General features: G+C 46.0%; 1 protein-coding gene across 2 annotated transcripts in view; it reads right to left on the reverse strand.

Moving 5' to 3' along the window:
- Positions 1-9,820, reverse strand: part of TAF3 (TATA-box binding protein associated factor 3) — a 136,014-nt gene extending 126,194 nt beyond the window's left edge. For both annotated transcript variants that reach the window (XM_063308448.1, XM_063308446.1), the window contains exons 1-2: positions 9,531-9,820; positions 3,807-4,049 (exon numbers count right to left, since the gene is read on the reverse strand). In XM_063308448.1, coding sequence (XP_063164518.1) covers positions 3,807-4,049; positions 9,531-9,696 — 409 coding nt within the window. In that variant the 5' untranslated portion in view covers positions 9,697-9,820. The remainder of the gene's footprint in view (positions 1-3,806; positions 4,050-9,530) is intronic.
- Positions 9,821-15,371: the final 5,551 nt, after the last annotated feature.

Genomic DNA, 15,371 nt, shown 5'->3' on the forward strand with positions numbered 1-15,371 from the left:
AACTCACTGTTCTTCTGCAAACCAGCTATCTCAACACCCTACCCTGATGCTGCAGGTGTAGAGAAACAAATGAGGTAAGCAACGTAGAGATTTCTTGAGATGCCTTTGAAAAAGTTGACTTATATATAACCTTATCCGACAGGAGAAGCAGAAAGGCAATAGATCAGTTGCTCAAGGGCGTTGCCAAAATTTTAAGCACCGATGTCAGATCAATCCGATCTACAATGGGATGGATGGAAAGGAGTTTATTCAAGACAGAGAGAGAAAAAGGAAGAGTGCAAAAGCAGAAACACCACCACCACCATCACCCTGGAGGTTCAGACCCAGCATCCTTTTGATGATAAATTCTGCACTACCTCTGAGTCAAATAATAACAACAGTAATAACAACAACAACAATAGCCGCCCGACTGCCAGCAACTTTATCATTTCTCTTGACAATCTTCTACAGCTTGTTATTTTGCATCCATCTGCTAAAACTTGCAATATATTCCAAGTGCCTATTCAGGAGAGGAAGTGTAAAGGGCTAGGAATACATACCATTGTATGTAATTAGGTTTTCCTCCCCCTTCAGCCCCCAGATTAATCTTTGGCTAATACCAGTTAAATTTTGTAATGGTTTAATCAGAGGAATACTGGCATCTTATCTCCTTTCCTGTTATGCTCACAGCCAGGGATGAAAAGTGGAGCTTCAGTCTGTTAGCTTCTCTGTAAGACTTAACCCATTTTGCTCCTTAAAAAGCTACCAAAATGAGCAGCCCCACCCATTTCACTGACACTGCTGTATTACCAGTCATGCCTCACACAGCTTTCAGATGCTGAAAAATATAAAAATGAATGTGCAGTGCTATAAACCATCTTTTACTCATATTGTTAGGACCATGGCATTTATGCGCTTTTGATAATCCACCAAACGATGGCTTTCCTTTAAAAAAAAGTTGTTTTAGGTCTGTTTTAATTTTCAAATAAGCCATTTATTTGTAGTTGTTTGCATGTGATGGGCGGTGAAGAAATGCGATAGGTAGATAAATAAATAAATAAATTTCAGTGCATTTGAAACAAACCATGGATCCTTTACCAAGAAGATATCAATATCCAGTAACAAAAGAGACTCAGTATTCAAACATCCTTTACAGTACCGTACATGAATTCTGGTACAAATCCAAGCACCATTCCAAATAAGCGTATGGATGTTAGCCAGTCCAATAACCAAATCTAAGAATTCACCTACCATTTGAAATACCACTCCAAAATAAAAAAATAAGTTCAACATTTGACTAATATCAAAAGAACATCTTCCATTACATAACTGTCTTCTACAAAAAAGGTCCTATGGAATCACATTTATGCCAAACTACATACTTATCAACCTTCTTCTCTTCTAAGTTATGTTAGCCTAATAGTGAAAGCTCCTGAGTAAACTTAGCAGTTATGATAAGAGAGGAGACCGTATTATGCAGATGACAAAGAAAGCAGAGATTGGAAATAAAAGGGCAGTTCCCGCAATGGAGGAATGTAAGATGTGGAAGCTCCCAAGATCTGCTATTACAAGCCATGTGTAGCCATGTTTAATGACAAAACTATTCAGGAGGGTAAGAAAAATGAGGCAGTGAGATGTCTGCAAACTGGATCATTGGAGTAGGAAGCATACTTCAGAAATAAGTAAAGCGATGTACATTCAGGGACAGAAAAGCTAATTTCACATATATGATATTGGATTACCAGTGAATATAAGCGATCACAAAAGAAGTCAACAAAGATAGCTCCAAAGACATAACAATAGTTATGTGACAGTTATAAAAAAGCTGCTAGGGATCGTTAGGAAAAATTGCTAAAATAAAGCTGCCTTTAGGAAAAAAAAATTGGTGTAACCACGCATTGTATTGTTACAATTCTGGTCAACAATTCTGGGCCTTCTCTGCAGTGGCTCCTGCCCTCTGGAACATCCTTCTCCCAGAGATAAGACAGACTCCATCTCTTGCAGCCTTTCGAAAACAACTAAAGACCTGGTTCTGCCACCTTGCCTGGGGCAGGGAGGGGAGTAATCACTCCTGGAGATGGCTGGTGCCCTAAAATGGCCCTCTAGGTATACATGAGCAGTTTTATATCTACTATCATCATCTGGATTTTATACTATATTTACATCTTGCATTATTAAATTGTATTTGATATTTATGTTTATGATATTTAATGCTTTTATTGTTATTGTAAACCGCCCGAGTCCCTCCTTTGGGGGGAGGTGGACAGCGGCAAAATTTAATAAATAAACGAACACATTTTTAAAGGAAATAACAGATCTGGTAAATTATCCAGAAAATGTCAACAGAAAGGATCAAGTCAGCTGGGGATGGACTCTGAAGAAGTAGGATAGGAAGAGTACTGACACTTTTGAACGTTGGGGTTGGAGAAGCCTGCTGAGAATGCCATGGTCAGCCGAGGAAACAAACAAACCGATCATTGAACAAATCAACCCAGAGTTCTCACTGAGGGCACAAACGACCAGGCTCAAATTATCCTAGTTTGGACAATTATGTGGAGACCCAGCTCTCTAGAGAAGGCTGAGAAAAGTGGAAGGAGAGAGGACGACCAGCATCAAAGTGGATGGACTCAGTTACAGTGGTGATGGGTGCACGGCTGGAAGACCTGAAAGACCAGGTTGGGGGCATCCAGATTGTCATGGGAAAATCTATCTATGTAGTTGCTAAAAGTCGACTCGTTGTTGGTGGCACATACACAACCAATCAACTGGAGAAATCTCTTGCAACAGGTCTCTGGCATACACCATCCCATTAATTTTCACTATTAACCACTTCCATATTAACCTTAGTGGAGTCCTAAGGAGAACTCATGCCATCAGAATTAAGTTACGGAAAGCACGTGTAGCCAGTTAGTCTCACAGAAAACATGTACTTCAGCCCACTTTCTCCTTTGTAATTAGATGACAACATGCTCCCAAGTGCTCTAACACACAAAGAGAAAAAGTTCTTGTCATACAAAGCCACTACAAACTTCAGGCTCAAATTAAAAGAGTGTAGTCAGAACAGCATCAAAATACTGACCAAGTCAGAATTCTGTTTCGAGCTTAATGTTAATTGAGCTAAATCTTAATTCTAATCTTCAACCATATGAGGCTAGCAATGGTGAAAAAAGGGGCTCCTCTCCATCATGGTATCTATTCCAAGCAGCTTCTTGTGTGTTGACTTTGATAACTTTCTGGTGCCAGACAAAGAGCCTCTTGTATTCCCTAGCCTGGATTCCAAGTTGCACTGAATATCACAGGGATAATTTTCATCCCAGAGCACTTCCACCTCTTGCGTTATTCACAGTTCTTGTCAAACTGCTCTCACAGTACAGCAATCAATTTTTCAGATGGAAAACTAACAATAAAACTCAAACCAATTGATACAGTAATGGATGAGCAAGTAATCAAACCCAGGTCTATTTCCTGTATGGTAGCTCCTTGGATCATTCACACTGAGGTAATATAATAAGACAAGGGGACTATTTTGGTGAACGTGAATGACAAGAAGCCCAGCCCACAACTCTGTCTATTTTCAGCACCTAATTCCTTTCTTGCAAACTGCCTGGAAAATCTTCTATCATCTTGGTGCTCTCAGACATTCACGACCAACATCCATAACTCCAAGCCAGAAAACCATGGTAAGAAGTCACAGATCATCCTAAGTGATCCTGCTGAGTCTTACATAAAATTGACATCCTAGGTAGCAGAGTCTGAGCAATTGTGTGTGTGTGTGTGTGTGTGTCAACAACAAAAGCACAAGTAGAGAAACAGAAACAATTTCTCACCTTCTTGAGAAGAGACCAGAGGTGGCATGTAATCAGGAATATACTCCTTCCTCTCTTCTGCATCTTTGCTTCCAGGCTGAGGAAACTGCAGCACATTATTCTTACTCACAGGGAAGGAGGGGATCTGATGTGCAAAAGTCACAGGCTCAATATTGAGTACGTAATCTTCCAGTTCGTGCAGGTTGACCCCCATAAGCTTAAAGGCTTCACCCACATCCTCCAAAATTGGGTCTGTCCGGCCATCTGAAACAAAAATAAATGTTAATATGGGGGAGGGGGGACTTCACCAAACATTTAAAAAGTTAACATATCTGCACGCTATAGAAGTTGGCCACTCAGAACTTCATTTTGAGATGACTGGGAATGTCAACATTTTTATTCTGCTTCCACCAGGCTGTATTTACTTGATGACATATTATCAGAATTTGATTCTCCTTTCCTGGCTCTGGTTCTGAAGTTACAACAAAATTGCAATTTAGCAAGTGCTCACTGGAGCAGGAAAGTAGGATATAAAATAAATAGAACTTACTCAGAATGCTACTGAGATAGCAATATCAACAGAATTTCTACTCATATCTGTTTAGAAGACATGCTTAGGTTGCCAAGAACCCCCAAAGCAAGTAAACATACTTGGATTCAACCTGGCAGTAAATATATTCAGTTTTCCCTACCCCACTTGCCCTAGTCAACCATTTGCTCCAAGTTATTGTCTACACTGTCTGCAGAAGGAACTGAGTTTCCTCATAACTCTTTGGAAAACAGGAAGTTGTCTTAAATCAGTCTGATTACGTCCCCAGCTAACGCAGTAGTGTGCCCTGTCACGGCACACAGTCCCCATGCTCTCTGGGGATAACACAGATTCTCCTTTATTCTGTTGACCTCCAAACCTAGGCAATTCAATTACTTTGAAAGCTATCATTCCAACTTGCCCAGCTGCACAGATCTAGCATGCTGCACTCAGTGCCTAGGGACTTAAATGGACACCTCCATACATTGTTAACGTGATATGGAAGTGGTTTGTCATTGCCTTTTTCAGAGATTTTTATTTTGTTTTACTTTCCAGTCTAGTGCTGTAATCCTGGACTTCTCAAGACAGTTCTTCATGCAAGTCAAGTCCAGTCAAATCGTCATTTCAGTCATAGACCAGGTTAAGATACAATAAAGAAGAGTTACAGCCATTTCAATAATAACATTAAGCTTATGAGCAATGACGCGGTGGCGCTGCGGGTTAAACCGCTGAGCTGCCGATCGGAAGGTCGGCGGTTCGAAACCGCGCGGCGGGGTGAGCTCCCGTTGCTCGTCCCAGCTTCTGCACACCAAGCAGTTCGAAAACATGCAAATGTGAGTAGATTAATTGGTACCGCTTCGGCGGGAAGGTAACGGCGTTCCGTGAGTCATGCTGGCCACATGACCCGGAAGTGTCTATGACAACGCCGGCTCTAAGGCTTTGAAACGGAGATGAGCACCGCCCCCTAGAGTCGGACACGACTGGACTTTACGTCAAGGGAAACCTTTACCTTTACCTATGAGCAATAAGAATAACAAAAAACTGGGACTGATAACCCAATATCATAATATTAAAACTCTAAAATCTGCCTACAAAAAACCTTAATACTATTGACTAAAAAGGAGGGGTTTATGTAATTTATCTTTACATAGATAGATATTTTTTAAAAAAATCGGTTTACCCATGCCTAGTACCCTTAATTATCTGTCTACAGATCTTAATGGCCATCAGGCAGAATCTTGCAACTCTGTATGTAATGAGCAGTTCCTCATCTGAGAGGAGAAGATCAAGAGGAAAGCTTTCATAGATCATAAAGTAGCAATAAAAAAAGAATGAAAGTTTCTTGACTAGGCTGGTAACAAGGGCACTTGTAAAAATCACACGTGTCACGGTCGCAGTAGCGCCCAGTAGAGCACCTGCTGCATGGGCAGGTGCTCGCACACACTGAGACGTTCGGGAATCTCCCGTTAAGAATCAAGGAGGGTAAAACATCAAGCCAGGCCCTGAGAAAGGCTCTTTTTTGGCCAGGAGAGAGTAAAGAAATTAGGCATCCGCCCAGTTCCCATCTGGACTACGCTGTACAAATTCTAATGTGAGCTGGAATAAGGCTGACCTCATTCTGGAATTCTTTATCTAGGACCCTTTCTCTAAAGATTCCTTCGGCCAGAGAGTATTCCAAAAGAAGCCTGTGCTCAAGCAGCAAGCCAGAGTGGGTCGGTTTCTCCAGAACTGACTGTTACCATGAAGATTGAAAATTGGTCTGTCGGGACTAATGGAATCAGTCCTGATAGGGAAAAGCGGCATTTGAGGCAACAGGTGAGTATTAGCAGCCATGCTCTCCCCTCCAATTTTTGTTGGCCTGATTCCCTTCTGAACATCCTGTTGGATCAGTGTTTCTCAGCCTTGGCAACTTGAAGAGGTGTGGACTTCAAGTTGAAGTTGAAGGTGTGGAGTTGAAGTCCACACCTCTTCAAGTTGCCAGGGTATAAAAACACTGTGTTGGATATGCATCTAGGCACTTGAAAAAGGAGTTGCAAAAACTTTATTTGTATGGCCTCAAATGATTTACAGTTAGCACCATACAACATCTGGACCAAGGGTTATGTTGTAAAAAGTTTCAAAGCTGCTTTTATGTCATCTGTTAGCCCCCAGGAAGGGCACCTTCTATATGTCACAGTGTCTACCTTCTGGAATGAGGTCCCCCCCGAGATCTGAATGGCTCCCACCCTGCTGGTGTTTCAGACAGCCATAAAGACCCGACTGCGAGGGTGTCTGGAGCTCCCTTTTCTGGATGTTAGATCTTGGCGGGAAGTTTTGGGCTGTTTGCTGGGTTCACCATTTTCTTCCTTTTCTCCTTTTCTAGTTTTGTTGTATGTTAGTTCTTATTATACTGTTTTTATCTTGTTTAGCACATTGTGACCCACCCAAAAGTGCTTGGAGTTGGGTGGCATCAAATCAAATAAATAATAAACATAAATAACTATTTTACCCTTTGTCTGAAAAAGTTTCGTAATAGCTGATGCACTCCTGTGTGCTTGTGAAGCAGCATGATCAGTGTGCATCTTCCAGGCACCTGCAGACTGGCGCACTACTCCCAGATGCTTGAAACCTTTAACCTGCACAATTTCTTTCTCTTCCATGGCCCATTTAAATCTTCTGGGTTTCTTGGCAAAAACCACCACTTTAATTTGCTAGTCATTAAGGACCAGTAAGAGCTCTCAGAGGAAATGGGTGAAAGCTCTGAAGGCTCACTTAAATCCTACAGCTGTTAATGAAAGGACAGGCACAACACCAACATATAGAAATAACGGAACATCTACCGTGGCAATCTTAGGTGGGTAGAAGCTTGAGTTGGATAATTTGCCTGCTAGGGAGTTCAAACAGATGTTGAATAAGCTGGGGGCTAAGATGCAGCCTTATCTAACCCCCTTTCAAACAGGGACTGATTTAGACCAAACGCCTTCAGGGTTGCATCTAATTCTAATAGAAGTGTTGTTATAAATTTGTGGAATTAGGAACAAGAGACACCTGTTTATATTTGTGCTATTTAACTTCTCCCAAAGAATTGATCTGCCATAAGGGTTGCTAACAATGTTCACCGTTCCTATAGGCCTATACTTGGCTGGGTCACCCCTATTTTCCTTTCTGAATACTGGCACAATAATGGTAGTACCCAAACTGGGGAATGTGACCCATGTGATCTATACAGGAAAAAAGAGATGCCAAAACAGGTGCCCACCAGCTGGCATTATCCTTCAGCAACTCCAGCGGAAAAGAATCACCACCAGTGGCTTTATCTGGCTTCAAGGAATCTATAACATTTCTTATTTCAGTAACCCAAACTGGAGGCCATTGGGGAAGAGTTCCTCACTTTATTTCAGGTTTTCAATCTATGCACTCTTGGTCATAAGAGCTATAGAAAACTGTAGTTTCCCAAAATTCCATGGGCACGTTGCTAATTGGAAGAGTCTAATCATTCCTCTGATGGCCTGCTAGGATTTGCCAGAAAGCAGAAGAGTTCTTATCCTTAGCGGCCAGACATGATGGCTGCCAAGATGCCTTGAAAGCATCCCTCTCCTTCAATCTCAAAAGGACCTTATATTGTTGGTTTTTTTATTCCCACTAATTTAGCAAGGGGCACTTGAGAGAGGCCTGCTTGTGGTCTCACCTATTGTGAGCAGACTGTACAGCCATTTCCAGCGGGGAAGCATTCTGACACCTCATGCAAGCATTAACTAGGGCTAACCTGCTTAGCTTTCCAGATCAGACAAGGTCATTATAACCCTCTACTGCACCAAGCTAACTGCACTGTAGAGTTTATTTAATAGACAATTACTTGTCTTTTTGGGTGTTCATAATTCCATACAAGTTCATTTAGATCCCTTATACCAAAATAAAATTCCCACTGGTACCACCAAGGTAAGACACACAACAGGTCTAACCCTAAACTAAGAAAACATATTCCCTGAACTCAAACAAGCATGCTAAACTAAAGTGAAAAGTCCCTTGAGTTGATTTCAATTCCTTGTTGACTACAAGAATATACAAGGCAACCCTTTAAAATTATGGTGATAAAAGGAAATGCTCCCTTGAGTCAAGGTCATCTCCTGATGATTGCATGGACATGGACATGTATTTTCCTTGGCAATAATACAAAAGCCATTGCCTTCTACAAGGATGTTTCACTTCCTGGCCTATCCCACAACTTTAGGGTATCCTGGTGGTCTCCCATCCAAGTACAGACCAGAATCAACCCTGTTTGGCTTTTTCCAGAGTATCCTTGGTGAGCCAGATGCTTCTGCCCTCTGTGCCCCACAGTCTGCTCTGCCCAATCAAATATTGTCTTAAACCTGGTGGCTTGGCTTCCACAACATGGTAAAACAACAGCTGGTTTCCCACAATACACTGAACCCCAACCTTATTCTAGTCTAGTTTAGCACGTTGTACAAACCTAGCCCCATTGTAGTCAACGACTCCCTTCTCTAGAACAACTGAATTCTCCTCCCTAGAATCTTATCACCCTTTTTAATCATCTCACTGCCATAAGTCCTTTAAAGCACTGAATTAGCCTAGCTCCATCCCTCTTGAAAGCTGCCCAAACATCTCCAGACCACCATTAGAGCATATTTCTTTTCCTAGCGCTCCCTGGGCAGAGAAGCAAGACTTATCAACTGATCAGATCCGTTCCCCGCCTGGTCCTCCCATTTTTCTCCCCAACACTAACCCTGTGAGGCAGGTTGGGTGGGGAGAGACTGGCCCCCAAGATCACTAACAAGGGTCAGCCTTGCATCCCCACAACCAGTGCAACTGGGAGATGCACCTCCACTACGTGGGCCCCGAGTCACTGGGAGTCGGATAAATTTAATAAATTATTGTTATTACAGCCCCCAACTTCCAAGCTGGGGGTCAAGATTGCGGGGAGGGAGGCTCACCCCTTCCAGCAACTATACAGAACTAGCGGTGCCTGCTGGGAATTCTGGGAGTTGTAGTCCCGGGTCCCAGGAGCGCAATGGGCCAGGAGGGCTCCCCACATCCTCAGGGGATGCCCAGGGCAGCCCCCTCCCCTCCCCGTATCACGTGCCAAGCGCTTCGTCTCCGTGGCGACCGGGCGGTTCGCTTCTCCCCCGGTTGCCACGGCAACGCCTCCTTCCACCGTCGCCGCTCCGTCCCCATGACAACCCCGCGAGCACCCTCCCCACGGCCCCCCCCGCACTCACAGAGCTCGCAGTAGCGCCGGCAGCCGCGGCCCAGCGAGTGGAGGTACCGCTGCAGCACGTCGGTGAGGAGGTCGCAGGCGGAAAGCTGCACCGAGTCCCAGCCCAGCGCCTGGCACACCTGCGCCACCGACACGCGCAGCAGCCACCGCGAGTAGCTCTCGCACATCCTCGCCTCACTGCCGCCCGGCGCCCGGCAAGGCCCGGAGCGCGGCCATGGCCCGAGCGGAAGAAAGCGCCCCTCACGCCGCCGCCGCCGCCGTTACTGCCCTTGCAGCGGCCGCCATCTTGGAGTCGCCCGGCGGCCGTGGAGGCAGCGGCAGCCGAGCCCGGAGCGCGCCGAGCCCGCGCATGCGCCGAGGCGGCCGTGACGCCCGCGACCCATCGATAGCTCGGGCATCGTTTCCCTTCTTCGCCTTGCTGCGGCTGGTCCTTAAAGGTTGGCTCAAAACCGCGTTTCCAAGAAGGTTGTGTGAATGGGGCGTGCTGTTCTTCGGGGCCCGTATTTCTGAAGCGCCCGTGTCTGGAGGGCAGACCTATCTGGGCGTCCTTGCCCAGATGTTGGGGTTTAAGCTTTTGCAGGGAAGATGTCACGGCACTTCTGGCTCCTGGACGCTCCCAGCCCGACGTGCCTGGGAGGGATGGCAGCCCGTAACCCCGACTCTGCGCTTGCCAAAGCCTCCCTGCCTGCCTTCCAGGAATTTTGCTTTTCTGTAAGCGAGGAGAGTCAACCCTTCCAGCCACCGTTTCCCTAAGACTGAGTCCCAGGGGGATCCTTCCTGAGCAGACACGCGTCGCCTGGGGCTCCGTTTTCCCCTTGTGGAGGGTGTCTACAAGCAAGGTAAGCTGGTGCACGTTCTCCGCCAGGCTTCCGTGGCACCCTCGGGTTCCGCGAGAGGTCCCTGGGGGTTCCCTGGGAGACCACCATTCATTTAAAAAAATATTTCAAATTCGGGCAACTTCACATTAAGGGGGCAAGCTTCTTTATTTCTACTTTAAGAACACTGTTCATGCATATGAAACGAATATAATAATTTTGTACCTTCTGGCCCGGATACAGATTTATCTGACCGTTGTCTTGGTTGTGGCCCTTCCACCAGATTATTTATTCCTTCTGCATATTACAACTTTAGCCTAGTTCAATGGAACCAGGTATAGATCCAGGATAGGTAGTTACTGGGTTAGGGACAGGTCATCATGGAGATTATCTATCAATGCGGTTGCTAGGAGCCAAAAATGACTTGATGGCACATAATCAGTCTGTTGAAATTCCCAGGTTTATCACATCTTCAAAGTAAATAAATTTCTTGGAGGGGGATGTGTTTGCATTTAGCAGCCATGACTATTTGTTGCTGGCTCATACGGTGCTCCCCAGTGGGCATTTGGGTTGGCCACTTCAGTAACTAAGATGAACCTTTAATTCTATGCACTTACATAGAGGTAAAACTGGGGTTTTGGAAACCTGCCTCAGCAATGGATTTTCAACAGTGGAGAGCTCTATGAAGTTTCATGCCAGATTTACCTCTATTTGTTCACTACAGTGGATAATATTTTATCCTTTGCTTCACAATCTACTATTGCTTGCCTCCAGGGACTTTTTAGATGGGCTTTAATAATTTTAAAAGGAGGATTTAAAAGCTATGCAATTACATGCCATGCTTAATACAGAAATCAGTGTTTCACAGAATTGGAATAAAACGTGAAACAGTGAAGAAACCATTCCTATAAAACTACCAGTGCAAAGTCTCCAAAGGCACAAACAGAAGAACCAGTTGAAGAGCCACTTTCTAAGCAGCTGGCAAAACGGAAGCGTTAAATGCAAAGACAGGGAGCAGGATAGAGAAAGTGCCCCAGCCTTGAAGTCCCCTTTTTTATTAAGGCATAAGATGTTCTGGTTCTCATGTTACAGGAAAATGAAGGTTGGGGTGTTTCCAAAAGGGTAGCAATGCTTATCATTAAATCCACCCAACTTTACCTGTCTTATAGGGACGCGGTGGCACTGCGGGTTGAGCCGCTGAGCTGCTGAGCTTGCCGATCGGAAGGTCGGCGGTTCGAATCCGCGTGACGGGGTGAGCTCCCGTTGCTAGTCCCAGCTCCTGCCAACCAGCAGTTCGAAAACATGCAAATGTGAGTAGATTAATAGGTACCGCTTCGGCAGGCAGGTAACGGCGTTCCGTTTAGTCATGCCGGCCACATGACCACGGAAGTGTCTACGGACAAACGCCGGCTCTTCAGCTTTGAAATGGAGATGAGCACTGCCCCCTAGACTCGGACACGACTGGATTTAATGTCAAGGGAAACCTTTACCTTTACCTTACCTGTCTTGATGCAGCTGGTGTATGAATGGACCTGCCATAGTTCTTGTATTTTCCTTTTACTTCAGCTTTCCCCAAAATGCTGCTGCTAACACGTTGGATGGAGATGAACATAATTTCCCCCTTATTCTATCAGAGCTACTGGTGGAGCAGTGCAACCCATACCAGCAAAAAAGACTTAAAGATGACTGTAGACTGGATGTGTGACCCAGATTTGCATACTCAACTGCTTATGAAAGCACAAAGCCGATGATTGGGAACTTGTCACCTCCAAATGTTGTCAAACTACAGGTAGTTCTCGACTTACGACCATTCATTTAGCGAGCATTCGATGGTGCTGAAAAGTGAGTTGTGACCAATCCTCACACTTACGACCATCAGAGCATCCCCACAGTCATGTGATCAAAATTCAGGCACTTGGCAACCGGCATACATTTACAACTATTGCAGCATCCCAGAGTCACGTAATCGCCATTTGTGACCTTCCCAGTCAGCTTCCAAGCAAAATCAATGGGGAATCACGTGATTCACTTAATGACCATGTGATTTGCTTAATGACCACTGCAAAAAAATTTGTAAAGTCAGGTACAGTCACGTGATGCCTTGCTTAACAACACACCGCTTAACAACAAATTTTCCGCTCCCTATTGTGGTCATAAGTTGAGGACTACCTGTACATCTCCCAACAGCTTCATGAAGCATGATGACTGGTGGAAGATACTGGGAGTAGCACCTTGGCAGCATCTGGAATGATGCCAACCCGTCATCCCTGCACTAAGCAGTAATATAACTGAACCCCACCCAAGGCAGTACAACCAGTGGCTGCTGTGAGGTTTCAGCCAGCTTCTGACTCAAAAAATGAAACCTAAGTCAGAAGGGGAAACAGAAGCTTACCAGGCTAAACTCAAGAAAACAAAACCCAGAAGTGACTCAGCAGAGCGGGAGCAGCTCAAGATGCTGATTGGCCAGACATCGGAGGAGACTTTGAATCTGCCAATCAGCACGCAGGAAAGGCATGCAGAAAAGCTGCAGAAGGAAACAGATACGCAAGGGATTGGCATAAAAGGCAGACGCGCGAAGAGCAAGCTGCCGGAGACAAGCGATCCTTCGAGCTCACAGCTTTCACGGAAGAGTCCTTACCTGCAGCGGAAGCCTCGCCTGTAGCCAGAGTGGAATCAGCGCCAGCGTCTTTTGCCTCCACGGAATTGCCTCCTGCACCAGCTGCTCCAGAGGATCCTTCTCTTGCCGTCCCTGCTGAGCACAGCATTGTGTCCAGCTCCAGACCTTGTAGCCGCGTCACAGCACGACCCAGGTTTGCACCCAGCCTTGCTCCTAACTCTCAGTCTTGCTTGGAATCTCCAGTCCAGTCCAGTCTCACTCCAAGCCCACAGCCTCGTCTCAAACCTCCAGTCCATCCCATTTGTGCTTCAAGTCCTCAGCCTTGTTCAAGATCTCCAGTCCAGTCTTGCTTCAAGCCTGCAGTCTTGTCTCAAGTCTCCAGTGCAGCCCAGCCTGGATTCCACCTATCCGCCTTGCCTTGGATCTCCAGTCCAGTGTTGCCTTGCCTCCAGTTCTCAGCCTTGCCTAGAAGATCCTGCCAAGCCCAGCCTAGTCTCCAGAGTCAAGCCTTGCCCAGTGGATCCAGTTCCATCTTGCCTAGTCTCCACGTGTCAGCCCAGCCTTACCTGCGTGCCAGCCCACAGATCCTTGTCTCCATCTTCTGCCTTGCCATGCACTCTAGCTTCACCAAGTCTGACAGCTTCAATCAGAGAGCTGAATTCTGCCTTGCGGTTCTGCCACAGTCTGACCCTGCAGCCGTGCCTGTTTACCCATCATTGCCTGGGTGGTCTTGGTTAGAACTACCTTGCTTATTATTTCACCAGGACTCTTATTATTGTTGTTTTTAATAAGAGTTTTTGATGATAATTCTGCCTGGTCGCCTCATAGTCTGAACAGGACAGCTGGGTTCACACACTACACTTAACCAGTTTAAAGACTTAGCAGCTGCTGCCATGCTAAGTTTGATTAGTTTTTTTGCGGGTTAGCATGTTGTATAAACCCAGTTCATTTGGTTTGTATATGGTTCTAGATATTATGTGAACCCAGCCAATACCCTCCAGCTGTATGTAGGAAGACTTGCAGTAGGGAGGCAAGATCGAGAATTGTTTCCACCAAAACAGCTTTTGTTATTACTTTTAGAAATCCTTGACTAAAACAACAAGCTATTCATGTTTATCCTTTGTCACTTTCTGTATGTTTTTAACCGTTTTTATTTTTGTGTTTTGTGAGTTGCCTCATGTGGCGCAGGGTGGTAGGAGGTAGTATTGCAACTGAAACTCTCCCCACGACCCGGGTTTCACCCCAGCGAAAGCTGGATTCTCTCTCGGGTAGCCGGCTCAGGCCAACTCAGCCTTCCCTCCTTCCGAGGTCGGTAAAATGAGGACCCGGCTTGCTGGGGAAGGTGACGACTGGGGAAGGCCGTGGCAAACCACCCCGCTCCATAGTCTGCCAAGAACACGTCGCAAAAGCAGCGTCCCCTCAAAGGGTCAGTCATGACTCGGTGCTTGCACAGGGGACCTTTCACCGTCACCAAGCTGCCCAGATGTCATGCGCTGCCTACTACTGAGTAAAACACAGACACTAAATTAGGGAAGATTAGGTTCTGGTTTATTTCAGCATAGTGCATAGCTAGAAAAAGCTGAGAGTGAAGGGAGCGCGCCAGTACAGGGTTTAAATAGCCCGTGCCGGTCAGCGCCCCCCCCCACCTTGGGTTGTGTCATCCCCCCAAGTCCTGTATGCTTCGTTGCCGGCAGGTGAGGGGTCGCGGGGCCCCTGCTGGTGCCCCGGGCTTCTCTCGTAATCGCTTTGTTCCTCCGGCCGGTGATTGCTTTCAGCTGGGCGATATCCTTTGCGTTCCTGCTGACAGCTCCAGGTGTGCCTCGTGATCCGCCCTGTCTTTGTCGCTCTTTCTTCCCCCTTTGTGTTCTCTTGACTGGATTTTCCGGCCGGGGTCGTTCCCTTCTCCTCGGGGTCTGTGTCTGTTGTTGTGCGCCGCTTTGCTTATCTTTTAATCCCTTGCTCTTGTTTCCGTGGTATTGTTATGTGTGCCGTTGTGCTGATGCATTCAGCTCAACGGTGCTCATGACATACTGCCCCCCTTTCGAATGGTAGCCCCCCCCCCTGGCATTCCGGTTTTTCCGGGAGAGCTGTCAAAAAAAAAATTTTTTTTTTTTTGTATTTCCCACCGGAGTGCTTTCACCCCTCCCCTTGCTCCGCCCTCTACCGCGTTTCCATCTTTTGGGTGTGTTCCAAGTGCGCATGCCTCGACCACACCCTGCGAGTGCGCATGCCTCGACCACACCCTGCTCGTTCCTGCTCAGTTCGTGAGAGGAGGCGTGGCTGGTCTGGTGCTGTTTCACCTCCAGGTAGGATCCTTATCTTTTTGTTTGTTGATTGTTTTGTTGTGTTGTCATGTGTGCATCCTGGCCATTTGCCCTCTGGCGATGCACCTATGACCAATCTTCCCTCC

This window comes from Candoia aspera, chromosome 7 (genome assembly GCF_035149785.1).
Source record: "Candoia aspera isolate rCanAsp1 chromosome 7, rCanAsp1.hap2, whole genome shotgun sequence".
NCBI lineage: Eukaryota > Metazoa > Chordata > Lepidosauria > Squamata > Boidae > Candoia > Candoia aspera.